This window comes from Eubalaena glacialis, chromosome 17 (genome assembly GCF_028564815.1).
Source record: "Eubalaena glacialis isolate mEubGla1 chromosome 17, mEubGla1.1.hap2.+ XY, whole genome shotgun sequence".
NCBI lineage: Eukaryota > Metazoa > Chordata > Mammalia > Artiodactyla > Balaenidae > Eubalaena > Eubalaena glacialis.
This window is the reverse complement of record NC_083732.1, coordinates 89,217,048-89,243,784: the sequence shown is the minus strand read 5'-3', so window position 1 is coordinate 89,243,784 and position 26,737 is coordinate 89,217,048. Positions and strand designations below refer to the sequence as shown.

Below are 26,737 nucleotides of genomic sequence, written 5' to 3'. Positions count from 1 at the left end.
GTTCTCACCTCCTGGTCCCTGACCTTTCACGCCAGTCTCCTGCCTGAAGCCAAGGCTGAGGGTCTGCCCTGGCCTCTGCTCAGAGCTGGCAGTGGCCACAGGGCCTCCCGGGGTCAGGAGCCTCATGTCCACCCCCAGTCCTGGTGGGGAAGACATGCCCAGGAACTACGGCATCTTAGGTGGCCAGCATCCCCCAGGGCACTTAGTGTTCCTCCAGACGGGAGAGCTCAGAGCAGCGTTTCTGTCTGTGGCTTGTAACACAGGAGGACATCAGGACAGATAGGAAGAGGCGTTGGGGGGGCGGGCGGTAGGTGGAGTGTGAACAGCTGTGTCCTGGGGCACCCGGCTCCCAGCGCGGGGCCTGGACAGCAGGACGCATGGGCTCCAAGGGCCTGACCAAGGTCCACTCCTGGCGCTGCCCAGGGAGGTGCCTTCCCTGCTTTCAAGACCAAGGGTTGGGGAGGCCAGCACAGGTTTGGGGACAAGAGCCCACCTCCCAGACAGAGGGGACGGGAGCCCCCAAAGAGTATTGGGTGAGGGGCTGTTATCTGAGTGCAGGTACGTGGAGGCTGTTGGTGCGGGGGGAGGGGGCAGCTTGGGGCAACGCTCTCCCTTCCCAGCATCACGGGAGCGGAGGGCCGCAGCCCACGGCCCTCTCAGGCCTGGCTCTGCCCCTCTGCATGGCATCACTCTGCCCGATGCCCGAGACTACAACGCTATCTTTGTTGGGGAAAAGGGTGCAGCCGTTGTGGCCCAGAGACATTTGCGTTTCTCTGTCAAATGTTGCATCTGGGGGTTTCTGCTGCTTTGTGGGGCTGCCCTTCCCATCTGAACCAGCAGAAGCCAAACAGCCACAGCAAGGCCAGTAGGAGGCAGCACCTTCCTGCATCCACGCACGGTCCAGCTCCCTGCCTGGGGAGAGCCCTGTGAGCACTGGGGATGCAGCGTCCCCGGGCCCTCTCCCACCTGGGGCTACGGCAGCCCAAGAAGCTGACGAGACACATGCGCGACTCCCTCCTGCCCCCAGACCCGTGCTGGCCACCCCCAAACCTCGGTCTCCGGACCAGGGCAGGCACCTCCCGGAGGCCGAGCCCGCAGGGTAAAGGTCAGAGGGAGGGCTTCTCTGGGTCCCTGTTAGACCAGTACAAGGCGCAGAGCTGGGAGCCCAGGCCCGGCCTCACCCCACCCCACCCCGCCCAGGCCTCTCTCCTCCCGCAGCTTCAGGGCCCGCTTGGGGTAGGGGGGCCACACCTCTCACCTGGCTGGGTCACGTGGGGCCCCCACCCCCTCACAGCCCCCCTGTCCTCCCCAGTCTGAGGACCTCGGCACCTGCGCCCAGTTCGAGAGCAGCCGGCAGACCCGGAGCGTGATGCCCAGTGCCAGCTGCGTGTTCCCCACCTTCACGCTCCGCAAGCCGTCCTCGGAGACCGACATCGAGAACTGGGCCTCCAAGCACTTCAACAAACACACACAGGGCCTCTTCCGGCGGAAGGTGTCCATTGCCAACATGCTGGCGTGGAGCAGCGAGTCCATCAAGAAGCCCATGATCGTGACCAGCGACCGCCACGTGAAGAAGGAGGCCTGTGAGGTCTTCAAGCTGATCCAGATGTACATGGGCGACCGGCGCGCCAAGGCTGACCCGCTGCACGTGGCCCTGGAGATCGCCACCAAGGGCTGGAGTGTGCAGGGCCTGCGGGACGAGCTCTACATCCAGCTGTGCCGGCAGACCACCGAGAACTTCCGCCTCGAGAGCCTGGCCCGCGGCTGGGAGCTCATGGCCATCTGCCTGGCCTTCTTCCCGCCCACGCCCAAGTTCCACTCCTACCTGGAGGGCTACATCTACCGGCACATGGACCCCGTCAACGACACCAAAGGTAAGACCCAGACAGGACCCCTGGGCTCTGCCACCAGCTCAAGTATAGGCTGCGGCTAGAGTGTCTGTCTGCGCTGGGTGGCACCTGGCAGCAGCAGGTACACAAACACAGCATCTCCCGGAGGGGCACGTCCTTGGCCTCCACTGGGATGCGGGGTCCTCAGGCAGCCCCTTCTCGGCACTGAGGCCCTGAGAAGAGCCACAGGCAGTTGTGGCACAGGGTCCCTCCCTGGCCACGGGCTGACAGGTGGGGGTCTGCTTGAGGACCCATTGCACCCATGTCTCCGCCAGCCGGCATCCACTCCACTCTGAGGCTACCATCCTGGTCACCCTGCCTGACAAGGGCAGGGAGGCCAGTCAGCCTGTGTGCACTTACAGCATTTGCCCTGGCCAGGCTCACGCTATGCCTTGTGGCCATCTCAGGAGGGCTTCTGAGAGCAGTGGGGAACGTGGGCACACTGGCCCAGCACTGGGTCTGAGGTGACCAGCAGGCCGTTGAGGTGCTGTGAGCTGAGCTGGCCCTGAGCTGCCTCAGGCGTTCCGAGGTTGGGACCGTCATGGACAGCAGCCTGCTGACGGCTGCCTGGGGCCGAGTGCAGAGCTGCATCTGCCTGGGGTTGCTGAAGGCCATGCGTCAGGTCTGCGTGGGCCCCGGCCTGGCCTTCCTTGGGGAGGACTCTGGCCCACGGTCCTGCCAGCCAGGCGGTGCTCGCCTTGGGCTGGGCAGAGTGACGTGGGGGTGGAGCCGCCGGCAGCACGTGCCAGGGCAGCAGGCCGCCTGCCACCCCGTGTTCGTGAGTGTCTGCCGTGCCAAAGACTGCTCAGTGGGAGTGGCCATCCATGCTGGTCTAGCCAGGGCTTTGCCCCAGCCCAGGTGTGGGGGGCTGAGGCCTGTGCACACAGCGACGAGGGCTGCAGGGCAGTGGGGGGCCCGGGGAAGGTGTGTGAAGCATAGGCACCATCCAGCACACCAGCCGTTTAGGGGCAGATCTTGGAAGCCATGAAATTTTTGCTCAGGCATGCAGTTTTTGAAGCAGGATCACCGAACACTGCAGACGGGTCTCCCCAGGTGGCTCCCTGGATGAAGCGGGCAGCCTGGATCTGCCTCTGTCTTCTCAGACCTTCCCAGGAGCAGGTGGGCCCCCAGTGGCTTCATAGTTCACCTCAGCCTCTTCCAAAAAGGTCTTGAAACGTCCCTGCCTGAGCTGGAGGTTTGGAAGTATGTGTCCACCGCTCGGCACGCAGCCCTTGGGGGCCCCAGGAGTGCTTGCTGAGTGGACGGTGAGTGAGCAGTGGACAGAGGCCAGAGGCTCCAGGCTGCGCCCTCTCTGGCTGCGGCGTCCACGGAGAGCTGGCCATCGTTCAGCAGGACATTGCGGTTTTGCACGGAGGTTAGTGCACTTTCGCCCTAGTGTCTGTGCCGTAGGAGCCAGACTGAGAGAACCGAGGTTCAGCTTGGCAGCCGTGGTTTTGAGGCCCCGGTGGTCTGTGTGGTCCCGCTAGCAGGGTTCTGTGTCGGTAGGATCTGGTCTCACATCTGTGGCACAGGGTTGCCCTCCAGCCAAAGCCCTGTCTCCAGCCCTGAGACCAGCTCCTGGGTGGGCATTTTCTGCCAGGCCCTGCTCATCACTGAGCCCAGAGGAGAGGCCTCGATCTCCCTCCCACTGGCCCCTGTCAGGAACATGGGTGCTGGCTGCCAGTCAGGAGGGCAGGCCCCATCAGCCCAGAAGGACCTAGCCTGTGCTTAGAAAAAGGAAATGCAGTCCGTCCTGGGAGCACCAGCGGGAGCAGAGGTGAGCTGGCTCCCGTGTGTGGGGCCTCACCCTGAACCACACTGCCTGCCTTGTCCTCAGAAGCTTTTGATTCATCTGCCAGCATGTGTGTGACATCTGCTGCGTGGTCACCACTCCGAGGGAACAAGGTACCACACAGTGAACCCCAATTCACGTGACCCCACCCCCTGGCTTAGCCTCGGCTCGCACGTGGTCACACCTTGGTACCAGCCACCACCAGGTGACTCCACAGCTTGTCTGCCCTGGACTTCCCCAAGCATGCTGTCAGCACAGGCGTCGCCGGGATGCTGCAGAAAGCGCACACTGGAAGGCCGCAGGCCCTGAGGGACACGTGTGCCTTCACGCCTTCGGCAAGACACTGCCTTCCAGGTGAAGATGGCAGGATGAACACGTGCATTGACTTGCATTCCACCTTGAACTCATGATAAAAGAACAGTGAAGGAATTCTTTAAAGGCAAAAAAAGAAACCTCACAAGGAAATGTAAAATGCTGCAGCCACTATGGAAAACAGAATGGCAATTCCTCAAAAGATTAAAAATAGAATTATCATAGGATTCAGCAATTCCACTTGTGGGCATATACCCAAAATAACTGAAAGCAGGAGCATGAACAGATATTTGTACATCCGTGTTCATAGCAGCATATTCACAATAGCCAAGAGGTAGAAAGCAGCCCAGGTGTCCATTGATGGATGAATAGATAAATAAAATGTCATCTGTACACATAATAGAATTATTCAGCCTAATAGGGAAGGAAATTCTGGCACAGGCTACAACATAGATGAATCCTGAAAACATTATGCTGAGTGAAATAAGACAGACCCAAAAAGACAAATACTGCATGAATCAGACAGGTAACTGTATGAGGTCCCTAGAGTAGTCAAATTCATACAGAATGGTGGGTGCCATGGGTTACGGGGAGGGAGAAATGGAGAGTTGTTTGATTTGTACAGACTTCTCATTTTGGGAGATGAAGTGCTGGAGATGGATGGTGGTGACAATTGCACAGTAATATGAATGTAATTAATACCCTGAACTGTACAATTAAAAATGGTTAAAATGGCAGATTTTATGTTACGTATAATTTACCACAATAAAAAATACTAAAACCCACCAGGACAAAGAGTATGGAAGAGGAAGAACAACTATGCTTTGGAAGCTGAAAAGCACACGGACAAGTGGCTGGAAACTGACTTGGCAGACCAAGAAATGTGGATCCCAAGTAGGTGGTGGGGAAGCTGACAAGTCGAAGCAGGTAGCAAGCCCTAAAAAGCGCAGCAGTGGGTGGAGCCAGCTTCCTCCAGCAGTGGTATGGAAGTGGGAGCGACCATGGAGCTGAAAACAAAAGGACTCGTTGAAGGTCTGTTTAAGAAGCAGAGCAGCTACAGTGGAGTAGGCAAAGTTAAAGACTCTGGACCCAGAGCATCTGGACTCAGAGCTCAGCCACTTTTTCAAAATAGGCCATATTCTGAGCCATAAAACAGGTCTCAATAAAGGTTAAAGAAAGTGAGTCATAGGGACTTCCCTGGTGGTCCAGTGGGTAAGACTCCACACTCCCAACGCAGGGGGTGCGGGTTTGATCTCTGGCCAGGGAAGTAGAGCCCACACGCATGTCGCAACTAAGAGTCCACGTGCCGCAACTGAGAAGTCCACATGCCGCAACTAAGACCCGGCACAGCCAAAATAAATAAATAAATACTAAAAAAAAAAAAAAAAAAAAAAAGAATGCGAGTCATAGAAAGTGTGTTCTCTAACCACAGTGGAATTAAATTGGCAATCAGCAACACAAAGATATCTGGAAAATCCCTGAGTATTTGGAAACTAAAGAACATACTACTGAACAATCCATGGGTCAAATAAAAATGAAAAAGGAAGGTGCAAAGTATTTTGAATTGAAAGAAAATGAAAACAAAACATATTAAAATTTGGGTGATGCAGCTAAAGCAGTACTTAGAGGGAAATTTATGGCACCTAAATGTCTGTATTAGGAAATATCTCAAATCAATTATCTCAGCTCCTACTTTAAGAAACTTAAAAAAAAAGAGTGAGAGGAAATTATACCAAAAAGTAAGGAGAAGAAAGGAAATAATGATCAGAGTAGAAATCAATGAAAGAGAAAATAGAAAAAACGATGTGGAAAAACAGGAAACAAAAAGCTGATTACTTGAGAAGATCAACAAAATTAATAAACCTCCAGCCAGGCTAACCAGGACACAAAGAAGACATAAATTACCAATATCAAGAATAAGAGATAATATCATTACAGATTCAACAGATGTTAAAAGGATAGTAAGGAAATATTATGAACAACATTACGCCAGTAAATATGACAATTTAGAGGAAATGGACAAATTCCTTGAAAGACACAAACTACCAAAGATCACTCAATAAAAAATAACCAGAAAAATCATATATCTATTAAAGAAATTGGTACTTTATGAAACTTTCCCACAAAGAAAATTCCAGGCCCAAATGGCTTCACTAGTGAATTCTATCAAATATTTCATTGTTTGTGTAGCAACTAACTCAGAAAATTGAAGTGGAGGGAATATTTCCCAATTCTCTCTATATCAAAATTAGAAAAGGACATTACCAAAAATTTGAAAAAGAAGCACAGATAGTATCCCTCATGAGCATAGGACAAAAATGAACCGTATTTTAGCAAATTAAATCCAAGAATATGTTAAAAGGATAATGCATCTTGAATAAGTGGGGTTTATCTAAGGAATGAAAAGTTGGTTTAACATTCAAAAATCAACCAATGTAATTTGCCAATCAACAGAGTAAAAAAAAACCATATGATCATCTCAATAAGTGTAGAAAAAGCATTTGACAAAATCCAACATTCCATTCCTGATAAAAAACTTGGAAGAGAAGGGAGTCTCTTCAACCTAGTATACACATGTATCTTTCCTTGCCCTGTCAGCCTAGGGCCTAGAAGCAATGACACCCCAGTAGCATTGAGGACACCTGACCCGCAGCTCTTGGTTTCTACCATTTTCCATTAAAAGGAAGCAGAGCTGTTTGGAGAAACAGCTGATTCTAAGGCTGGGGTAGGGAATGTACAAGATGCAGTGCCAGAAGGGAGGATGTGCCAGAGGGGAGACGATGGGGTGTGTCACAGGACACGGGTCACAGGACACAGAGCTCCCCGGGGCCAAAGCTGGAGCACTTTGAGCAACAGAATAAAGTCATATTGAATTGTAACCTGACAACGTAAAATGAACATCCCTAAGCCCATACTGATATAAATGATTAGACAGATATAGGGTTAGGGTTAGGGGACTTCTTCCATGCAGAAGAATTACAAATATGGGACTTCCCTGGTGGTCCAATGGTTAAGACTCCACACTTCCACTGCAGGGGGTGCGGGTTCGATCCCTGGTTGGGGAACTAAGATCCCCGAATGCCACACAATGAGGCCAAATAAAGAAAGAAAGAAAAAAAAATTACAAATAATTTATGTAGGTAAGAGGGTCCACCATGAGGGGAGCGTGAATCCCACCTCAGTGTGGGCTGTGTGCCTCGACTTCCTTCCAGAGCACGGGATGGGGGGATGGAGGGTCCGCATCGACAGCGCTGAGTTATTTTGTGCGGGGTGTGGGGGGGTGCCCAGATCAGCCAGAGAGGGGAGCCAGGCCCCTCCTTTCTCGCTCAGCACCCACTCAGCCCCTGGAGCGCAGCCACGTAGGAACTAGGTGGCTGGGCTGCGGCCCTCTCAGGGGGCTCCCTACCCCTGCCTTTCTGTCGGCCAGCGGGTCATGAGCTGACCACATCCTCTCCCCACTGCCCAGGGGCACGTTCCTGGCACCTCCCCAGCCACACGACCCAGGTGTGCCCGCACACCCACCCCTGTGCCCAGGACTCCCCTCCACCTCTGGCGGGGCATCAGCCTATCTCCTTCCGAGGAGTCCAGCAGGCTGGGGCAATGCCCTCCCAGCTACCCAGGGTCAGTCCCGAGCGGGACCGTGTGGGCACGTGTTCCTCTTTGTGTTCTGTGGCCTCACGCTTTGTTTGCTCCCCAGTGACACAGCACATGAAAGCGCTCCTGGAAAGGAACTCTAAGAAGAAGTCCAAGTTGAGAAAGAAACCCAAGCCTTATGTTGAGGAGCCGGATGGTAGGGCCTCTCCCGCGGCCGCTGTGCGCTGCGTCTGCACGGCTCTGCTCTCCGGCCTCGGCCGCCTGGCCTCCTCTCTCTAACCGCTTCTGGGCTGGGGGGACAGTGGGTGGACACTAACCATCAGGTCTCCTCCTGAGTGGGCTGGAAGCCCAGGTCGTCGACAGGGCTCCTGGGAGAGGCCACACCTGCCCTGCGCCTTTCTCCACGGTGCTCAGAACAATTTCCAACGTGCATGCTGGGTTCTCAGTGGGGAGGGGCCTGCTGGAGGCACCCCTAAGTGAGGGAGTGCCCTGTGGGCAGGTGCCTCCCCAGCCCGGACCTCCAGCTGGGGCTGGGGGCCAAGCCTGGCATTGTTTCCCCGGGGCCCCCAGCACAGCCCATCCCTGCTCTTCTCCTGGGCCCTGGCTCAGGAGCCCACCCCCACCCAAGCTCCAGAGAAACCCTGTTAGCCCAAGGCTGTGCTCTCCTGGCCAGGAGACCCAGCCGTCCATTTCTGTCCCATGAGCCTCCCTTCTTGGCACCAGGGCCCTGGGACCAGCCCCCATCCCACCTGTACCTGGTTACCCACACTTGCCCCACTCTTCTTCCTGTGAGACTCACCCTTGGCACCCCTTCCTCTGGGAAGCTCTCTGGCTACATGGTAACCCTCACCAGAAGAAGGGGGGCAGCCGCAATCCAGGATTCCCAGGCGCCCTTGGGCCCCTGTCCTTGGGGACAGGAGCGGAAGGAACTTTGAGCTCCGGCCTGAGCCCATCCGCTGGAGTCCCGATGCAGCAGTGAGGTGGGGCTGGGGGCACAGAGTGCAGGCTCCTGTGGGCCGGGGGTGGTTGGAGCCCCGAGGGGGTCAGAGGAGGGAGCTAGTTCCCCCGGGACCCAGCAGAGTCCGTGCCAAGAGGTGGCAGGTCCTGGCCACACCCAGCGGCCTTCGAGGCTCTTGGCCTGGGCACCTGGCACAGCAGCAGAGGCTCTGGGAGGGCTGCTTTGTCAGTTGCTCTGGGGGCCGCTGTCTCTCCGCTGGGTGGGAGCATGCCCTGGCAAGGCCAGAACGGGGCAGTGGACCCAGAGTCCCCCGCAGCACCAGGTGGGTTTCCCTGGGTTGGCTGCAGGCACTCAGCAGACACCCCATAGTCTTGGCCCAGGAGGCTGTGCCCTGGCAGCAGAGGTGCCCCAGCCCTGAGACTCCAGGCACACGAGGCCTCAGTCCCTGGTCCGCCCACGAAAGCTCGGACTCCAGCAGCTGCAGCCCTCAACTGAGCCCTCACTCCATGCCAGACTGAGGTCAGCCCTTCATGGGCACCTGTCCCCATCCTACAGAGAGGAAATAAGGCCTGGAAAGGCTGCACAATCGCCAGGTGAGGTGGTGGCCCAAGGATATTCAGATCACAGCCTGTTGGAGAGGCCGGTTTGGCCCCAGGAAGCCCTGTGACAGGAGGTCAGGGCGAGTCTGCCCACGGGCCCCAAGCCCAGGGACAGGAGGCTGTCACCCACGGGAGGGGTGGGCATGCTCCCAGGATGGGGAAAGCGAGCAGGTGCCGCCAAGCACTCCCTGGGCTCCCGGTGCTCAGGGTGCAGCCCAGGTCCCGTTTGCTTGAGCACCATCCACTCTCCCTGAACCAAGAGCTTGCCCATGTGGGCCAATGGCGGAAGGTTCCAAGTGCTGTGTCCCAAGCTGGCTGATGGGTAGCTGCAGCTAGGATGGATTCTCTGTTTGGGTCTGTGGGTCCCCAGGGACCTGAAACAGATTCTTCAGGGTTTAAACAGCTATAAGAAATGTTTGTTTTCATTTTGATTACTCTAAAACAGAACCCACTTACCAGTTATAATGACAGAAGTATTTTGTGATAACTAGAAATGAAAAGGTTTTCACGAATGAGACATGTTTGTGTTCTTCACACTGAGGTTCACGGAACCCTGTGTCCTCAGACAACTGCTTCCTTTAAAAAAGACTGTATTTGAGACTTGGGTCCAGAGGCCCCCTCAGGCAGGGAGGCCCAGCAGAGGCAGAGCCTTACAGGGAACGGGTCTGTCCTGAGCCTGGAGGCACATGGTCGGCCCATCTGTCCATGGTCTGGGGCAGCCCGGCCCAGATGGCTCCTCTGTCTTGCTGCTCCTTCCCTTGCCTGGGCCAGGAAAGATGTGCCACACGTTTCAGACCCTCCCTGGGTGGGGTCTCCTCCCCACTCCTTCTCCCCTCCTCCTCCCTTTGCCTCCAGCCCCCCACCCCCACCTGCCCCAACACACTGTATCTGGAAAGACCCGTGGCCTGAGGTCTTTGCCCTCGGATTGCTGGCCCTGCCACCCTCCATGACCACCAGCTAGAACTTCTGCTTTCAGGGGCAAGGTTTTAGAAAGCCCCCTCCCTTGAGAAAGGAGACCAGTCCTCCTGTCACCTTCAGGCCTCAGGCAGTCACCATGTGGTCCTTCCCCAGCATTGCCCTCCCAGCGAAACCCAGGCTCAGGACACGGGGCATCCCCTCCACACTCATGCCCCTCCCAAGTGAGCCAGGCCCTGGGCCTCCCTCTCCCTGACCCCCACCCAGGCAGCCTTTGACCAAGCAGGCATGAGGTCCTGTGGGCTAAGGCCTCTCCCTGGGCTGCCCAGGGCCTCTGGCTGGAAGCAGGGCTGCAAGAGAGCTGGGCTTGCTGTCCAGCCCCCCCAAAGCTCCCTCCTCCCGTGCTGGCCCAAGGTGATGGGCGCTGAGTGCCTGCAGGTGTGCAGCACATGGAGATCACCCTTCTCAGGGGGCTCCCCAGGCCCTGCCCTATCCTGCCTGCGACTCCCCCTGGGGAATAGACCTCATCCCCAGCCTGACCTTCCTGGCCAGGGGAAGGGTTGGGTAGGCTGGCAGAGGGCTTCCTTCTTCAACCTGGCTCCTCTGGAGGAGAGGGCAGTGCCCCCTTGCCTCTTCACATGAGTTTACTTCTGAAGGGCGGCCCAGGAGTGTAAGGACCCGCTGCTTGGGGCAAGCAGCAGGCAGGAGGCTGGTCAGGCCTGGGCCCCCAGGTTCTTGCAGGAGCCACCTCTCCTCACCCCTCTTGCTGCTTCCTCTCTTAGTCACTGGTTGGCCTGCAGCCCCTGCTCCCACTCATCCATGCCAAGCCAACTGGCACCATTCTTTTCCAGGGGTGGCAATAAGCACATATGCCAAGTACTGTTACCACAAGCTGCAGAAGGCAGCCCTGACTGGGGCCAAGAAGGTACGAACTTCTCCCAGGACAGCTGGGCAGAGGTGGGCGGGCAGCCTGTGCCGGTGACGCCTAGACAGAGTCCGACAGGAGGCGGGGCTGCAGATTTGGGGCGGGGGCGGGGGCGGGGGCGGGGGCTGCAGATTTGGGGCGGGGGCGGGGGCGGGGGCTGCAGATTTGGGGAGGGGGAGGGGCGGGGGCAGATTTGGGGAGCGGAGTGGGCGGGGGGGCAGATTTGGGGAGGGGGCGGGGGCTGCAGATTTGGGGAGGGGGAGGGGCGGGGGGCAGATTTGGGGCGGGGGCGGGGCGGGGGCTGCAGATTTGGGGAGGGGGCGGGGGGGCAGATTTGGGGCGGGGGCGGGGGAGGGGGCTGCAGATTGGGGGCGGGGGCGGGGGGCAGTTAACGGCTCACGGTGCGGAGGGTGCCACTTGGAGCTTCTGATGCTGTAGGTGGCCCAGCAGGAGGCCCCTCTGGTGACTCAGGGGCCAGGGAGTTGGGGGTCCCCGGCTCGGGCCTGGGGTTCACAGGGACGAGAGGACAGAAGGAGGAAAGAGGGCGGGTGAGCCAGGGGCAGCCCTTGCAGAGGTGCAGGGGGAGGGAGGGCTGGGAGCTGGGCGCCAGGCCACACTGGGACAGAGAGCTGGGCCGCCTTTGCAGGGGCTGAAGAAGCCCAACGTGGAGGAGATCCGGCACGCCAAGAACGCCGTGTTCAGCCCGTCCATGTTTGGCAGTGCCCTGCAGGAGGTCATGAGCATGCAGAAGGAGCGCTACCCTGCGCGGCAGCTGCCCTGGGTGCAGACTCGGCTGTCCGAGGAGGTGCTCGCGCTCAACGGTGACCAGACGGAAGGCATCTTCAGGTGCCCTGCAACCTGGGCCCTGGTGTGGGGGCTTGGGTGTCTACACCACGTGTCTTGGGCCGACGGAGGCCAGTGGGCCCCGGGCCCCTGCCTCAGAGCAGCCAGAGAAGCCCCCTGAGAGGCCAGCATGCAGGCAGGGAGGGCAACTTGGAGCAGATAGAAGGGCCGGGCGCTCTGCGGCCAGGAGGGTGGGGCGGGCCCCATCTTTAGGCGGTGGGTCAGCAGGGTTGTCCCTCCTGAATGGCAGCACACCGGAACCCAGACAGGAGAGCTAGCCAGGGACAGTGCCCTTGCAGAAAGGGCCAGCAGGGGCCCAGAGGGCACTTGGACACCAACCATAGGCAGGGCCTGGAAAGATGCAGCAACCCCCAGCAACGGTCCTCACCTGTGAGTGGAGATGATGGCCCTGTCCCATGGAGGATGGCACATGGCCAGTCACCTGCTGTCATGACTCACCTACCCAGGACCCGGGACAGGTGGGGAAACAGGCTTATGGGTTTGGGCCTCAGGGACCATTCTGAGGAAGGGATCTGCATGGGGGCAGTCAGCAGAGGGATGAGGGATGGGGGCCTGGGACAGGGGACCCCAGCCACACCTCCCTCTGGTAAGAAAGAGGCCATTTGGGCAGAGAGGGGTCAGGCAGCCCTGACCCTGAGCAAGCCCAGCTCCTCCTCCCTGAGACCTGCCCTGTGCTTGGCAGAGTCCCTGGGGACATTGATGAGGTGAATGCCCTGAAGCTGCAGGTGGACCAGTGGAAGGTGCCTACAGGCCTGGAGGACCCCCACGTCCCAGGTGAGTCCCCAGCCCCCTCAGCAGCAGGAGCAGCTCGGACGGTTCAGCCCTCCCTGCTTTCCGTCGTGAAGGGACAGCCCTCTGGTCCATTTCCAGCACAGACGTCCCCCTGTCTTTGGACAGCCTCCGCGGCGCCTCCCTCCGCTTGCCTGCTCACGGTGGCTGCACAGCCTCTCTTGGTTCCCGGCGCTCGGGGTCAGTCCAGGCCCTCAGGAACAGGAGCCCGCTGGCCTCCGGCCGCGCAGCCCACACGGCTGGGTGGACACCTCCCGTCTGGTCCTGGCCCCTCGCCCCCACTCCCGACACACACGGCCGCTTTCGCCCCTTGCTGCTGGTGGGGCGGGTCCCCGACTGCCCCGCCCAGCTGAAACCCCCGCGGTGCGTCCACAGCGTCGCTGCTGAAGCTGTGGTACCGGGAGCTGGAGGAGCCCCTGATCCCCCACGAGTTCTACGAGCAGTGCATCGCGCACTACGAGAGCCCCGAGGCCGCCGTGGCCGTGGTGCACGCGCTGCCCCGCATCAACCGCCTGGTGCTGTGCTACCTCATCCGTTTCCTCCAGGTAGGCGGTGCCGCCCCTCCGCGCCCCGCCCCTCCGCGCCCCGCCTCGGCCCACCCGCAGCTCCCCGCTCCCCGCGCAGGTGTTCGTGCAGCCTGCCAATGTGGCCATCACCAAGATGGACGTCAGCAACCTGGCCATGGTGATGGCGCCCAATTGCCTGCGCTGCCGCTCGGACGACCCGCGCATCATCTTTGAGAACACTCGCAAGGAGATGTCCTTCCTGCGCGTGCTCATCCAGCACCTGGACACCACCTTCATGGAGGGCGTGCTATAGCGCGTGGGCACCGAGGGACCGAGGGTGGGGACAGAGCCTGCCCGGGTGCGCCCGGGCAGGGGGCACGCGGGGAGGGGGGAGGGGACGCCCGAGAAGCGGAGGTAGCATGCCGGCTCCGCCCATGCCCGCCCCAGCCCTGGAACCCGCATCCTCCGACCCGGGCCCTCGGCCTGAACGCGCGGCCAAGGCAGAGGGGCTGCGGGAAGGGCGCCTCTGCCCCGCCCCAGGCCTCGTGGCCGTATCGTTCGGCTCTGCCCCGCCCACCGCCAGCCGCGGTTCGGCCGCGAGAAAGTGCCTTCTGTTTCCTGGAGCCAAGTGACACTGCCCCTCCCGGCCGGCCCGAGAGCACAAGCCGCCCTTCCTGGGGCGAGCCGCCTTGCTGGGGCTGCTGCGCTCAGTTTGGCCCCGGCCCAACCCGGCTGCCCATCTTGCTCTTCCTCTGCCCTCCCCCTGACCTGGGGGTCTCCTGATCTGCGACTTCCGCCCTTCCCAGTCCCTTCCCGCCCCCTCCCCCTGCCACTTGTGGCTTCCAGCGTGGTGACTGCACAGGAGTTTGGAGGCTCCAGGGCTCTGGGCTGTTCACCACCAGAGCAGAGCCTGGCTGGTGCAGGGCCCGATAGGCTCTCTCTGGGTGGAAAGGGGCCCCCAAGCCAAAGTCCTCTGGGGTGGGGGGCAGGGTTGGGCAGGCATTCTTGGGGCAGGGTGGGGGAAGGGCAAGAGTATTTTTTCTTCGTGTAACTATAAATTCAGAATCTATCCCGCATCCCAACCAGCCTGTGTATAGAGATATAAATAGAGCGAAAGATATAAGAACTAAATTTGCTAATGACATAGTCTTAACCCAAATGTTATTTATTTCTGAGTCCTCTCCCATCCTCTGCAGACAAGTTGAGATCATTCCTTCATTTTCTTCTCCACCCTCTTGGCTTCTGACCAAAAATCAAACCCTGCCCCATCCCCATCCAGGACCTGCAGCAGATGAGAAGGAAGGAGCCCTGAACTGGGGGACCAGAGGGGCACCAGGGACTGCCCTTCCTCGAGGCCAGAGCCGGGGCGGGGGGTAGGGTGGGTGGGTGGAGGGGAGGTATCTAGACTCTCAGTTTGTACATTTTCCATTTTGGAATTTTGAGTTCCAATTGTTGTAAAACTTAATTTCTCCCCGGCTTTTATATATATATATATAATATATATTATATATATATATATATTTAGAGTTGAGTTTTTATTTATTATTAAAAACAAAAAACCCCAGTCCTGCCGAGGCCTGGTGTCCCCTGGGGGAGCGTCCTCAGTCCGGTGGTCTCGGGGCCTGGGTAGGGGCGGCCCGGCCACAGACTCTCGCTCTGATGCACGGACTCGAGAGATGACAACACTTTGTGTGAATAAAGTACGTATGGACACTTGCGAGCCTGTCGCCTCCCATTCCTTCCAGTTGCGGCGGGGCAGCTATCAGCGGCCAGTCGGTTGCCGGTGTGGGCACCAGGGTGGAAGCCAGGCCAAGGGAGAATGGGGGGAGCAGGGAGTGGTGGGGGCGGAGAGCAAGGCAGCTTCCCGGGAACGGGGACGAGGCTCCAGGTAGGCGCGCAAGGTGCGAGGCACCTGGGGTATCACAATTGAGCCCGAAAGCCCTGCTTGATTGGGAGGGGGGCTTTTTCTGAGCTACCTTACCCGCAAGCTGGCATAGGCGTCTAGGCAGTGTTTATTCACCACCTCGCTGTTCAGCACCCAGCTGGACAGGCAGATTGCCCCACCGTGGGTGGGTGGGGGGGCTTCCTAGGGGTTGGGGGAGGAGACAGGGCGGGTGCCTCGCCCAAGTGAGAGCAACCGTCCTCCGAGGGCGGAGGGACAGGGCCCACACGCCCGGCGCCGCCCCGTCCCCAGCCCGTATCCCTGTTCCCGAAATCGCCCACACCCGCGTCTCACACCCGAATCCCACCGTCGGGAGGCCCCGCCCGCCACCCCTTTCCCAGCCGGACGGCAGGGCGGCGCGCCCCTAAAGCCCAGAGAAGGAAGAGTGTCGGGACCGCCCGGGGTCCGGGGAACAAGCAAAGCCCGGGGGGTGGGGAGGAGGCCGGGAGGTGGGGACGAGCTCCGCGGCCGCCGCCGGAACCCAAAGCGCGAGGTCGCAGCCACCAGGGGACTTACGTTCGCGCAGCACCGCCCCCGCGTGACCCTCTGGCCGCTTCCGGCACGGAAGGACAATGTGGGCGACGCGCAGAGTGCTGCGGCCCTGGGCCCTCGGCTTGGCGTGGTCCCCGGGGACCCGGGCCTACGGTGGGGGCGGGGGCGTCTCCTACACGCAGGGCCAGAGCCCAGAGCCGCGGACGCGCGAGTACTTTTACTACGTGGATCATCAGGGCCAGGTGGGCGGGGCCGGGGCTGAGGGAGGCTCCCGTGAGAGGCGAGGCCTGGTGCCGGGTTTCTGCGGGTCGGAGCCTGAGGGAGGACCCTGTGAGGGGCGGGGCCTGAGTAGGCGGGGTCTTTAAAGTAAGGGTACCCGACCTCCGCAGTGGCGCTGGAGAGACTGGGGCGACCGGCCCCGGCCCCAGAGGGTTAGGTCCGAGCGGCCAACCTCCCACACGTGGTTACGCCCTGCGCGCTTTGCTTCCCCAGATCCTGCGGCCCCCCAGCTCGGGGCCGCCCCGCCTGCTTTGGAAGCCCTGGCGGGGGCATCCGCCATATACAGAAGGAAGCAAGTCAGATAGCCTCCGCGGAGGAGGGGCACATCTCATTAGAAACTTGAAAGGAGGAGGGAAGAGGCGCGGGAAAGGCATGCCAACCCAGAGAACCTGTGCATGAGGAAGCAAGACCGGGGGTGCGGGGTAGATGTGGGGAAGTCTGCAGGGCCCCCAGGCTTACCTTCCACGCGCCTCCCTGCACACGGTGTGCACAGACGAGCAAAGAAAGCGGACACCGGCCCAGGCTCAGGCCCGCCCAGGCCTTCTCTCCCTGGGGCCGGCTCTGTCGGGCTTCCCCCTGGGGCTCAAGGGCCACGGTCTGCCTCTCTGCAGCTTTTCCTGGATGACTCCAAAATGAAGAACTTCATCACCTGCTTCAAAGGTACTGATGCGCCCTCCTCCCCCACCTTCCCTCTTCCTTCGGGGAAGGCTCTGAAGGGCTCCGCTGCCCAACCTGCCGGCGGGCTTGCCCGCAGCAGGGCACTGGCCGTCCTGCGCTCAGAAGCCCCCTAACTAGAGTGAGGCCTGGGAGGCTGTCCGACCGCCGGCGTCTGCCCTTGGTGTGACCCAGGGCGAGCCGCCTGCCTGGGGCAGTAGGGCCTAGGGGGCCTCGGGGCCCGGCATGCTGAGCAGTCGCGGCCTCGCCCCCCCCCCCCCCCCACAGACCCGCAGTTCCTGGTCATCTTCTTCTCCCGCCTGAGACCCAACCGCAGCGGGCGCTACGAGGCCTCCTTCCCCTTCCTCTCGCCCTGCGGCAGAGAGCGCAACTTCCTACGCTGCGAGGACCGTCCCGTGGTCTTCACGCACCTGCTGGCCGCTGGCCCGGAGCCCCCGCGCCTCTCCTACTGCGGCGGCGGCGAGGCCCTGGCCGTGCCCTTCGAGCCGGCGCGCCTACTGCCCCTGGCCTCCAATGGGCGTCTCTACCACCCGGCGCCGGAGCGCGCGGGCGGCGTGGGCCTGCTGCGATCGGCTCTGGCCTTCGAGCTCAGCGCCTGCTTCGAGTACGCGCCCGGCGCGCGCGAGCTGCCCTCGCACGTGCGCTGGCAGGGCAGCCGTTTCGCCCTCACCATGGACCTGGCCCCGCTGCTGCTCGCCGCCCCGCCGCCCTGAGCGGCGGGCTCGCAGCCGCTGGCGCCCCCAGCCCCGCTGCGCCCCCCGGGCTGGGTCGCTGCGCACGCGCCACCCGGAGAGCGCGCTGTCCGAGTGCGCGTGCGCGGCGGAGGTGCGCCGCGGCCCCGCCCCGCCCGGCGCTGTCCGAGGTGCTGCCGCGGTCCGAGAACAGACGCGGGGAGGGGCGGGGTCACGGGTGCTCTACCCCGTCCGCACACCCCCGGCCTGGGGCGTCCTCGGAGTCCTCAGGTTCGGCCAGCACTCGCGACGGCAGACCCGGGCGGCCGGGAGGGAGGTGCGGGGGCTCCAGTGCGCGAGCGCGAGCGGCGCCCGCCCCTCCCCCGCCCGGCGCTGCTCGGTGGGCCGGGGTTCGGCGGGGGAGCCGCGCCGCAGGAGCGTCAGGTGAGGGGGCGCCCGACCCAAGGTCAGCGGGCGTGGGGGCGGGATCAGGGGCCATCCCGGTTCTGTCCCCGGCGATCACCGAGAAGGGCGTGCGACCTGGCGGGGACCACGCCCTGCCCTGAACCGGCCCGGGACAGACCGCGCCGGAGGGGATGCAGGGGGCGCCTTGAGAGATCAAGGCACCCGACTTGGGCCTCGCACTGCGCTGGAGAGCGTCGCAGGGCTTCCTCCATTACCCCTCCAACCTCCCCTCCCCGCACAGATGGGCGCCCTGGAGACAGTGACAGCCTTTGCCAAATCCAGTATGTGACGCCCCGCCCCCTGCCCAGCCAGATTAGGGGGTTCTCCGCTGAGTAAAAGGATTTCTGGCCTGGCTTTCCCTGCTCTTCCTGCTTGAGTCCTCAACGCTGCCCAGGCCAGCCCTTCCACACGAATCAGCATCTAGTGGGTGTCCGTGTGGGCAGCAGTCCCCTGAGTCTTGAGGAGGAGACCAAGAACCTTCTCTGTTTGAGAGGCCTTGCCACTGGAAGCTAGGTGGACGCCCTGGGCCAAATCTTTTGCTCAGGGAAATGGATCCTGGGGGCTCAGAGTATGCCCCCTAGTTCTCGGGGTCCTTCACACACCTCTGAGACATCTGGGAACTGCCTCTGCCTGGGCCAAAGCGATTCCATTAAAACTTTTGCTGTGCCTACTTCTCTTCAGTGATCTTAAATAATCATGTGAGTTACAATTTAGAGCAAGATTTAAACAAACACCAAGGCCACTTGGTGTCTTTCCACATGACTCACTCTCCTAATAGGGAGACCAGGTGAACAGGCAGGTGTTCAGAGCAGGGACCATTTGAGGTGGGGCTGAAGGCTAGCTGATAGCACACCCTCAGCCCTGCCATCCCTGGCTTCAGACTGGCTGGCTTCTCAGCCCAGGTCCCCACCTTTACAACTGGACTCACTGTGCCTTGAACTAGACCCAGGCCTTCTCCTCCCTCTAGGATCACAGCTGCATGTGTCTAAACCCCAAAACACTACACACTCCTTCAGAGTCCAGGAGATCAGTGTTCCCAGAGCCTACTTGGGAAACTACACTAAAACCCAGTTAGTGGCCCAAGGCCCCTCTTTCACACCCCAGCCATTCCAGGGCCCCACCTACCCCCAAAGACGGATGCACCTTTCTCGGAGCCAGCATGGAGAACACAGGCCCACAGCTTCTGAACTGGCTTTCCTATTTGTCTCATCCCCCAATTGTCTAACAATTTCCAAGGAAAAGCTCTAATTCTAGCTAAGCTGTTCTACCAACTCCCACCCCCAGGAGGGCAGGGCCAGAGGCTGGACAAAACTGTGCCTGTGGCTGGTGGCTGCCCTGAGACCAGTTGTGCCCATGTCCTCCATCAGTTCACAACAGGTGAATCCCAGAATTGGGGTCATAGCATGAGTTCTAGAGATAAAAATGACTAGAGTAAACCCTGGGTCAAGGTTAGGTGAGGGCAGGGACGGACACTAGCAGCGTGGAGCCTTGGGCAGAGATGGGATGGGGAGAGAAGTGGGTTGGGGTGGTGTAGGCGCTCCTTCTGTGGCCTGTGTGGCAAGACCGAGGACATGAGAAATTCTAAACCGAAACCTGATGCCCCAGATCTTTATGCCTTTTTATAAAGGAAGGCAAAGAACATTTTATTTTATCAGTTTCTTGAACTAATTTCAAACTTCAAAAATCAGACACGGTGTGTGCCTCCATCCGTGCTTTTCACTGGCTCTCAAATGTTAGGGACAGGCCTGACAACCTGTGTTTCAGGAGGCGCATCCCATCGGGGCCAGACTGTAGGGAGGCTGCTGAGAAGGCTGCAACTTCGTGGCCTGCGGCCGGTCCCGCAAGAGATGGCCCCAGGGGCGCCCGCACTGCTGCTGCTGTCGCTGCTGTCACTGCCAGGTCTCCCGCCTCGCGCTACCGGATGCCCTGCGGCCTGCCGCTGCTACAGCGCCACGGTGGAGTGCGGCGCCCTGCGGCTGCGCCTGGTCCCGCCCGGAATCCCGCCCGGGACGCAGGTGGGCACCGAGTGGGGCTGCCGGGCTGCGGGCCAGGGATGCCTGCGACACGGAGTGATGGTGTGTGAGCCTCCCGGTGGGTGAATGGGGCGCCCTAGGGAAAAGAGACCCCCTCAGCGGGGTAAACGCCCTCCCTCTCTCCTTCCGGCACAGACGCTGTTCCTGCAGGACAACAGCATCGCGCGCCTGGAGCCGGGCACCCTGGCGCCCCTCGCCTCCCTGCGTCGTCTCTACCTGCACAACAACAGCCTGCGCGCCCTGGCGCCAGGCGCCTTCCGTGCGCAGTCGCGCCTGCTGGAGCTGGCGCTCACCGGCAACCGGCTGCGCGGCTTGCGCGTTGGCGCTTTCGCGGGCCTGGCCCAACTGCGCGTGCTCTACCTAGCTGGCAACCAGCTGGTACAGCTGCTGGATTTCACCTTCCTACACTTGCAGGTGAGGGGGGAGGAGTGGGCAAGAAGGGCAAGAGGTCCTCCTGCACTGCCACCTGCCTTACCGGGCTGGAGTAGTGAAGGGGAGAAAAGGCAGCCCAGTCTAGCCTGGTAAGAAGGGGACATGTCCCCCAGGGCCCCTTTCCCTGATGACCTACTGTCCCTGCTTCAGCGACTGCAGGAGCTGCACCTGCAGGAAAACAGCATCGAGCTGCTGGAGGACCAGGCCCTGGCCGGGCTCTCCTCGCTGGCACTGCTGGACCTCAGCAGGAACCAGCTGGGCACCATCAGCCAGGAGGCCCTACAGCCCCTGGCCAGCCTACAGGTCCTGCGCCTCACAGGTACCTCTTTCTGGGGGCAAGGGACTCTCATGCAAAGGTAGCTTCCTTGACCACAGTGGTGGTGGTAGGTAGCCGGCCCAGCTGTGGAGGGGGCTCCAGTGGCAGTGCTCTGGGGGGCCCCACCACCACCCATAGCCATGACAGAAGGCTGCTAGGAGTAGGGGTGCTGGCAGGGTTACAGTTGCCTAAGGGAGACAGAAAAGGTATGAGTCCCTGAACAAACTGGACAGAGCTGAGCGGCTCACACACTTTGGGGCCAGGAGAGGGCAGGCAGGAAAAAACTGGAAAGATGAGACCAGGACTGGGGACATTTCCTGGAGACAGCACCCGAAGACAAGGCTGGCAGGATGTGCAAGGTTTTAGTGCTGGTGGGATGTCTATGTGCACACAGAGATTTCCCCCCAGACAGCAAGACTTATCACAGGGAGAGACGTCAGAGGAGCGGGGGCTTTCCCAGAGATGGGTGAAGTAAACTGGATGTGCATCACAGAAAGGAGGTGGGGGGGGGGGTGGCTGCCCACACCTAAGGAGCCTGGGGTCAGAGAAGGGGTGGCAGCGGTCCCCAACTGTGGGAGATGAGAAAGGGGCTCCTGCTGTGGCCAACAACCCCAACCACACACGCTGTGCTCTGGAGCCACCCCTGAGCTAGCTACCTGTCCGCTGCTGCCTTGCCCACAGAGAACCCATGGCGCTGTGACTGTGCCTTGCACTGGCTGGGAACCTGGATCAAGGAAGGGGGCCAGCGACTGCTCAGCTCCAGGGACAAGAAAATCACGTGTGCAGAGCCCCCCCGCCTGGCACTTCAGAGTCTCCTGGAAGTATCTGGCAGTAGCCTCATCTGCATCCCACCCTCTGTGCACGTGGAGCCGCTGGAGGTGACAGCCAACCTGGGTGAGGACCTGCGGGTTGCCTGCCAGGCTTCCGGCTACCCGCAGCCCCTGGTGACCTGGAGAAAGGTGGCGCAGCCTCGCGAGGGGCCGCCGCAGGCCCAGGCCCAACCTGAAGGCGGGGTGCCGGGCCCAAGTGGGCCCGGGGCATCCGACACGGGCAGCGGCATGCTCTTCCTCACCAACATCACCCTGGCCCACGCCGGCAAGTACGAGTGCGAGGCCTCCAACGCCGGCGGCGCCGCCCGCTTGCCCTTCCAGCTTCTGGTCAACCTGTCCCAGCAGCTGCTGCTGGCGCCTGCGCCGCCCCGGGCCGGCGGCCCAGTCAGCCACGAGCCCCTGCCCGAGGCGGGCGGCATGGCCTTTCGCGCCCTGGGCCTGGCCACGCAGACGGCCATCGCGACGGCCATCGCGCTCCTGGCGCTCACGGCGCTGCTGCTGGCGACCATGATCTGCCGCAGGCGGCGCAGGCGCAAAAAGGCACCAGGGCCTCCCGGGGAGGGCGCGCTCTTCGTCAACGACTATTCGGACGGGCCCTGCACCTTCGCGCAGCTCGAGGAGCTCCGCGACGAGCGGGGCCACGAGATGTTCGTCATCGACCGCTCCAAACCGCTCTTCGCCGAGGGCCCGGCGGAAGCGGCCGAGGGCGCAGCGCCCGGAATCGCGCAGGGCCTCCCGCTGCAGCCGCCTGCCGCCTACGAGATCCGTTGCTGAGGGGGGCGGGGCGGACGCGCGCTGATGACGCGGGCCCCGCGGATTGGCCGGCCCGGCTCGCCCCGCGCATGCTCCAGCGTAATCAGTAAAGGGTGGAAGCTGCGCAGTGTTGCGAGCCGTGTATGGGGTTCCTGGGCGTCGGGCGGGGCGGAAGCACCTGCGGACCCCTGCAGATGGAAGTTCTGGGGCGCGGAGGGTAGCCAGGGTAGGCTTCCAACGCCCCACTGAGACCCTCCAGAAAAGACCCCTGCCCAAATCACCAGACCTCCAGCTCTGCAGGTCCGCCTTGGGCCCCGCCGCCCCAGGAAAAGCCTGAACCTCTGCGAGGAGGGGCGACGGACTGCGGAGATGTCTAGAGAAAAGATGGGGCGGCAGGCCGTTAAGACATATCACCCAGTGGCCAGGCTGGGGGTGACAGCAGAGCAGGAGACAACTCACTCTGACCAGTTAGGACAGAAAAAATAGCCACAGATTTAAGTTCTAAGCATACTGCACGTTTGTACCTTAAAGACACCCTCTGGCCCCCAAACCCGGCCGACAGGCAGTTTTCTGTGTGCCAGGGAAAGGAGAACGTTAAGAGGCCCCCGAGTGCCTGGGAGCCCAACCCTCCTTGAAGCAGGCCCCTGTCCAAACTTCCACCCCAGAGCAGTCTGCTCTTGGGGAGGGCCCAAAGGAAAACATCCTCTCTCAGCTCACAGATCCCAGGAACATTCCAAGGACAGAACCAGGACACCGGAGGGCAGCTGAGTGCAGCCTAACCAGGCAGGGCCATGTAGGCCTGGAATCCAGCCCTCAGGCCCACAGATGGTCAGTGAGTCAGGGGAGCAGGTGCAGGACAAACCGCACAGGGTGCTGCAAAAAGCATGGGCATGCTCAAGGTGCGCCCAGGAGCAAAGAAATCAGAGACTAGTGCCTTCGTGTCAGGCCTCCAGCAAGGTCCCAAAGGCTCTGACTATCCAAGGGGCAAGAGGCCTCCAGCAGCCCTGGACCCCAGGACAGCCTAACTCTCACCCACAGCCTGGAGGTCACAGGCTAAAGTAGTCTGCAGCCAGGCGCCCATAGATGTCTGTGGTCCAGAGCACGTGGGCACGGCCTGAGGCCAGTAGCAACTGGTGCAACTCGGCCTCCACGCGGGCAAACTTCTCCTCATTGATGGAGGCTTCCAGCAGGACAGAGGCAGGCGGTGGCCAGGGCAGGCCCTCATAGCAGTCCACGGGGAAAGGGTGCACCACCGTGCGCAGCTCGGCCTGTGCCACCGAGTCCCTCAGGAGCTCCTTGAGGCCCGCCATAGACAGCGGGTTGCCGTAAAGGCCGAGGTAGCGGAGGCTGGCACAACGAGTCAGCACAGGAAGTGTGGCCAGAAGTTGGGTATCAGCAAGCTGGCACTCGGTCAGCTCGAGGTGCAGCAGCGTGGCTGCTGCTGCCTGCAGCAGACCCTGGAAGGGCTCCAGCTGGCTGCCGGACAGGTCATTGCCACTCAGGTCCAGCTTCTTGAGGTGGACAGCATGGGGGCTCCGTGCCAGGAAACGCAGGTCCTCAGGCAGCAGGGCACAGAAGGCCAGCTCCAGGCTCTCCAGGGGGCTCTGCAGGGTACTGCGGAGGACACAAGGGGTCACAAATAGGCTGGGCCAGGGGAAGGCCTCCTGGAGGGGAAGGGAAGGGCAGGGCAATAGCAGGGCCTGCTCACCTAAGCAGCTGGTCCAGCCGCCCCGAGAGAAGAGAGGAGCCCATGCTGAGCTCCCGCAAACAGGTGAAGCGGCCCATCTGGGCCAGGAAGTAACGGAAGTTGTCCTCGCCGTCCACAGAGGGCTGCCGAGAGTCCCCGTGCACATAGTGTAACCGCAGGCTGGCCAAGTGCTGGAAGCGGGCCACGTGTGGGATGATGACGGACAGGCCTCGCAGGCCCAAGTTGTTGAAGCGCAGGTCCACGCGGCGCAGGCAGCCCGCATCCAGAAGCTGCAGCAGGGCCACGGTATTGCGCATGGGCAGGTCCTCAGCCCGCAGGTCCCGGCAGCAGAGCCGCAGTGGACTGTCCGCGCTGCTACGGAGTGCCTCCCGCAAGAATGCATAAGAGGCCCGGTTCACCCGCAGGTCCACACGCACCTCCACAGGAACGGGGGCCAGGCCGGGCTCTGCAGTCCCGCCCTGCTGCTGTGCGATGCACGTGCGGGCCACCGCTGCTGTGCAGTCCCACATGCTCATGGTGCCCGGGTCCTGCTCCACGCCGTCATCCAGAAGGCCCGTCATGTCCAGCACCCGCAGCGTGTGCTTCCTGGGAGCACGGGTGGGCTGAGGCAGGAGACAAGGGGACACAGCCCACACCCACTCCCAGCCACCTTAGGACAGGAGCAACATGCCTGTTCCTGCATTGTGCTCTTGCACCAGCCTGGACCCTCTTGGGGGACCCTCTCTGCACCCCCCAGGCCCGAGGGCCCCTCCAGTGAGCCCATACCTGCAGAGGGGCTGTGTGCCAGCCTCAGTCTCCGGGGTGTGGAGCCGGGCAGTCAGCCCCAGGATCACGGCTTGCATGCTCTCTGTGCTAGGCCGCTCCTGCAGCAGGGCCCGGCTGCAGTGGGCACACTCCTGCAGCAGCTGCTGGAAGCTGAGCAGTGGAAAGGGCCACGTGTGCACCAGCTCGCGCAGCACCACGGTCTTCTTGTCCATGAAGGCCACTTTGAAGAGCAAGGGGAAGAGCTCTCGTGGCAGCAGGGGCAGGGCCTGGCAGGCAGCTGACTGGCACTGGAGCACCTGCCGTGTGCTCAGGAACACAAGGGTGTGCATGGTGCTGGGCCGGGCAGGAGGCCACCTGCAGGGAAGGGCCCTTCAGTGGGGAGGACAGGCCCCAGGCCCCCACCCCCTCCACGCACTGGTAGTGGGAAAGCTCAGCATGGTGCTCGGCACAGAGTGGAGAACCATGGCACCAAAGAGCAAGTGCTAGGTGCTTTGCCTTAGGCTAAGGGTAGTGAAAAGGAGAACAAGGCCACCCCCAGTCCCCGCCCTCCAGAAGCACAGAGGCCTCCCTAGGGAGACAAAGCCATCGAGCAGCACATAAACAGCATGGCACCAGAGATGACCAGCTCGCCTTGGTGTGCTTTTGATGGCTGTTACTCTGCGGGGCCCGCCATCTGTATTCCAGGCCTCCCAAATCACAAAGCCACTTATCCGAGATCTGTTCTTCTCCCCTTCCTTAAAAGTAAGCAAAAACAAAGCCTCCCTATCCCCCAAGCACTAGAGAGATGGGATACTACCAGGAGGCTGGAAGCTGCATCACAGGACCCTCTCCCAGCCTCCTCAGAAGCCTTGGGAGGCCGCCCTTGGATGCTGTGCAGCACAGCAAAGAAGAGTTAGAAATACAGATGCAGTTTAATAAACAGCAGGACAAGTAGAAAGGACCAGAACCCAGACAACTCTGAGTCCAAAAGGCCTGAGTAACCCAAGCTCTCAACACGAGCCCCAGTTCTAACTACTGTCTTCCAGAAGCATTATCAGGCACGCAGACCCCTGAAGATTTACAGAAAGGATGCCTCACCCATCGAGATCCTCGCTACCGGTGTAAACGTCTCTCTCCTCCCTGGAGAACCATGTTAAAAGAGACCAAGTCTCAAACCCATGGGATTCAGAGGCCCCACACTAGGGGCCTTTGCTCAGGTGGGTAGAGGCAGCTGCCAAAGGGACGTCCAAGCTGACAAGGAGCACAAAGGAGGTGCCTGAGAGCACAGGGTACCTGGGTGTCAGCTCTGCTGCTGACTTACTGTGCGCCCGCCAGGCACCTCATCCTCAAAACTGCCTCTGGGTCATCTCCCTGAAAACAGGTTAGACAACTAAGACCTAGGCCTTGCCCAACAGAGGTCACAGCCTGGGTGATGAGCTCGGGAATGGTGGCAGCCTGGCCCCAGAGCCCCTGCTCTTGCAGACCTCACACACAAGTCCTTAGGGCACTGGTTCCTGAGAAGCCCGGGACGTCAACCCTCGGCCTCGTTCTGCCTGTGGACAAATCTCGCGAGGACGATTCATACCTCGCTGTGACAGGACAGACCAACCAAGCACCTGTCACGAGAGGAAACGAAAGCAGCCAGTGCGGTCACCGCGGGAGGAGCCTCTGTGTGGTGGCCGCCGCCCCCCCCCCACCGGCCCGCGGCTACGCCGTTTCCCTGAAGACGCCCCCGCCCGGCTCCTCCAAGCCTCGAACCGCTGGAAGCTCTAAATCCGACGCCCTCCGCCTTCCGGGCGGGGTCTGCCCCTCGAAGCCTGAGCGTCGCCTCCTGGGACCCGAGGCCGCTCAGCCCGGCACTGTGCTCCGGGTCCTCCCCTCCCCGCAGCCGCACCGCCTGGGCTCCCGCCCCCGCCTCCCGGGCGGCGCCGTCCCGAGCGCCCGCACCGGCCTCGTGCGGCCAGGCAGAAACGGGGACACACGCCGCCACGCTCTGTCCCCAGCCGGCAGCCTGCGCTCACCGGGCCCGCAGACGCCGCCGCCACCGCCGCCGGCCCCGCCTCGCCGCACGTCGCGCCCCGCCCAGCGCCGCCGCGCGCCGCGATGACGTTGACGCCCCCCATTGGCTGCCACCCCATGGCCCCGCGGATTGGCTGCCCCGGCCCGGCGGCCTCCGAGTCGCCCCGCCTCCAACCCCGCCGAGCGCCCCCAGTGGCTGGCGGCCGGCGTCGCCCTCCTGGCGGGAGATTCCTGG

General features: G+C 61.3%; 4 protein-coding genes across 12 annotated transcripts in view; 3 read left to right on the top strand and 1 right to left on the bottom strand.

The window, feature by feature from the left end:
- Positions 1-13,523, top strand: part of ARHGAP39 (Rho GTPase activating protein 39) — a 79,871-nt gene extending 66,348 nt beyond the window's left edge. Inside the window, exons 6-13 of one of the 6 annotated variants that reach the window (XM_061172135.1) lie at positions 1,313-1,874; positions 7,691-7,783; positions 10,911-10,984; positions 11,423-11,532; positions 11,705-11,830; positions 12,531-12,622; positions 13,013-13,182; positions 13,274-13,523. In XM_061172135.1, coding sequence (XP_061028118.1) covers positions 1,313-1,874; positions 7,691-7,783; positions 10,911-10,984; positions 11,423-11,532; positions 11,705-11,830; positions 12,531-12,622; positions 13,013-13,182; positions 13,274-13,456 — 1,410 coding nt within the window. In that variant the 3' untranslated portion in view covers positions 13,457-13,523. Of the gene's footprint in view, positions 1-1,312; positions 1,875-7,690; positions 7,784-10,910; positions 10,985-11,422; positions 11,533-11,630; positions 11,831-12,530; positions 12,623-13,012; positions 13,183-13,261 lie in introns of those variants that run through there. The other 5 variants (XM_061172134.1, XM_061172137.1, XM_061172136.1 and 2 more) reach the window with 5 other exon arrangements.
- Positions 13,524-15,640: 2,117 nt separating this feature from the next.
- C17H8orf82 (chromosome 17 C8orf82 homolog) lies at positions 15,641-18,337 on the top strand. The gene is made up of 3 exons (XM_061172141.1): positions 15,641-15,819; positions 16,468-16,516; positions 16,799-18,337. The coding sequence occupies exons 1-3, from the start codon at positions 15,658-15,660 to the stop codon at positions 17,242-17,244; spliced, it is 657 nt and encodes a 218-aa protein (XP_061028124.1). The 5' UTR covers positions 15,641-15,657; the 3' UTR covers positions 17,245-18,337.
- A 762-nt stretch (positions 18,338-19,099) lies between these two features.
- LRRC24 (leucine rich repeat containing 24) lies at positions 19,100-22,154 on the top strand. The gene is made up of 4 exons (XM_061172140.1): positions 19,100-19,682; positions 19,836-20,114; positions 20,283-20,451; positions 21,130-22,154. Exons 1-4 carry the CDS (start codon positions 19,398-19,400, stop codon positions 22,050-22,052), a joined length of 1,656 nt encoding a protein of 551 aa, XP_061028123.1. The 5' UTR covers positions 19,100-19,397; the 3' UTR covers positions 22,053-22,154.
- A 376-nt stretch (positions 22,155-22,530) lies between these two features.
- Positions 22,531-26,543, bottom strand: LRRC14 (leucine rich repeat containing 14). Of its 4 annotated transcripts, none has more exons than XM_061171539.1 (5): positions 25,805-26,157; positions 25,135-25,623; positions 24,505-24,858; positions 23,740-24,324; positions 22,531-23,645 (listed from the first exon to the last, which is right to left on the bottom strand). In XM_061171539.1, the coding sequence occupies exons 3-5, from the start codon at positions 24,831-24,833 to the stop codon at positions 23,078-23,080; spliced, it is 1,482 nt and encodes a 493-aa protein (XP_061027522.1). In that variant the 5' UTR covers positions 24,834-24,858; positions 25,135-25,623; positions 25,805-26,157; the 3' UTR covers positions 22,531-23,077. The 4 variants fall into 4 exon arrangements, with proteins under 4 accessions (XP_061027522.1, XP_061027524.1, XP_061027525.1 ...); XM_061171541.1 differs by having other exon boundaries at positions 25,135-25,854; positions 25,968-26,157; XM_061171542.1 differs by lacking the exons at positions 25,135-25,623; positions 25,805-26,157 and adding an exon at positions 26,505-26,543.
- Positions 26,544-26,737: the final 194 nt, after the last annotated feature.

Bases quoted from the DNA above. Each gene is read 5' to 3' on its own strand.
- LRRC24 (XM_061172140.1), top strand. From the start codon at position 19,398: ATGTTAGGGACAGGCCTGACAACCTGTGTTTCAGGAGGCGCATCCCAT. The intron at 19,683-19,835 runs GTGGGCACCGAG...CTTCCGGCACAG, and splicing joins GAATCCCGCCCGGGACGCAG to ACGCTGTTCCTGCAGGACAA. The intron at 20,452-21,129 runs GTACCTCTTTCT...CCTTGCCCACAG, and splicing joins ACAGGTCCTGCGCCTCACAG to AGAACCCATGGCGCTGTGAC.
- LRRC14 (XM_061171542.1), bottom strand. From the start codon at position 24,833: ATGCACACCCTTGTGTTCCTGAGCACACGGCAGGTGCTCCAGTGCCAG. The intron at 24,325-24,504 runs GTATGGGCTCAC...CCGTGCTCCCAG, and splicing joins GGCACACAGCCCCTCTGCAG to GAAGCACACGCTGCGGGTGC. The intron at 23,646-23,739 runs GTGAGCAGGCCC...TGTCCTCCGCAG, and splicing joins CGGCTGGACCAGCTGCTTAG to TACCCTGCAGAGCCCCCTGG.
- C17H8orf82 (XM_061172141.1), top strand. From the start codon at position 15,658: ATGTGGGCGACGCGCAGAGTGCTGCGGCCCTGGGCCCTCGGCTTGGCG. The intron at 15,820-16,467 runs GTGGGCGGGGCC...GCCTCTCTGCAG, and splicing joins ACGTGGATCATCAGGGCCAG to CTTTTCCTGGATGACTCCAA. The intron at 16,517-16,798 runs GTACTGATGCGC...CCCCCCCCACAG, and splicing joins CTTCATCACCTGCTTCAAAG to ACCCGCAGTTCCTGGTCATC.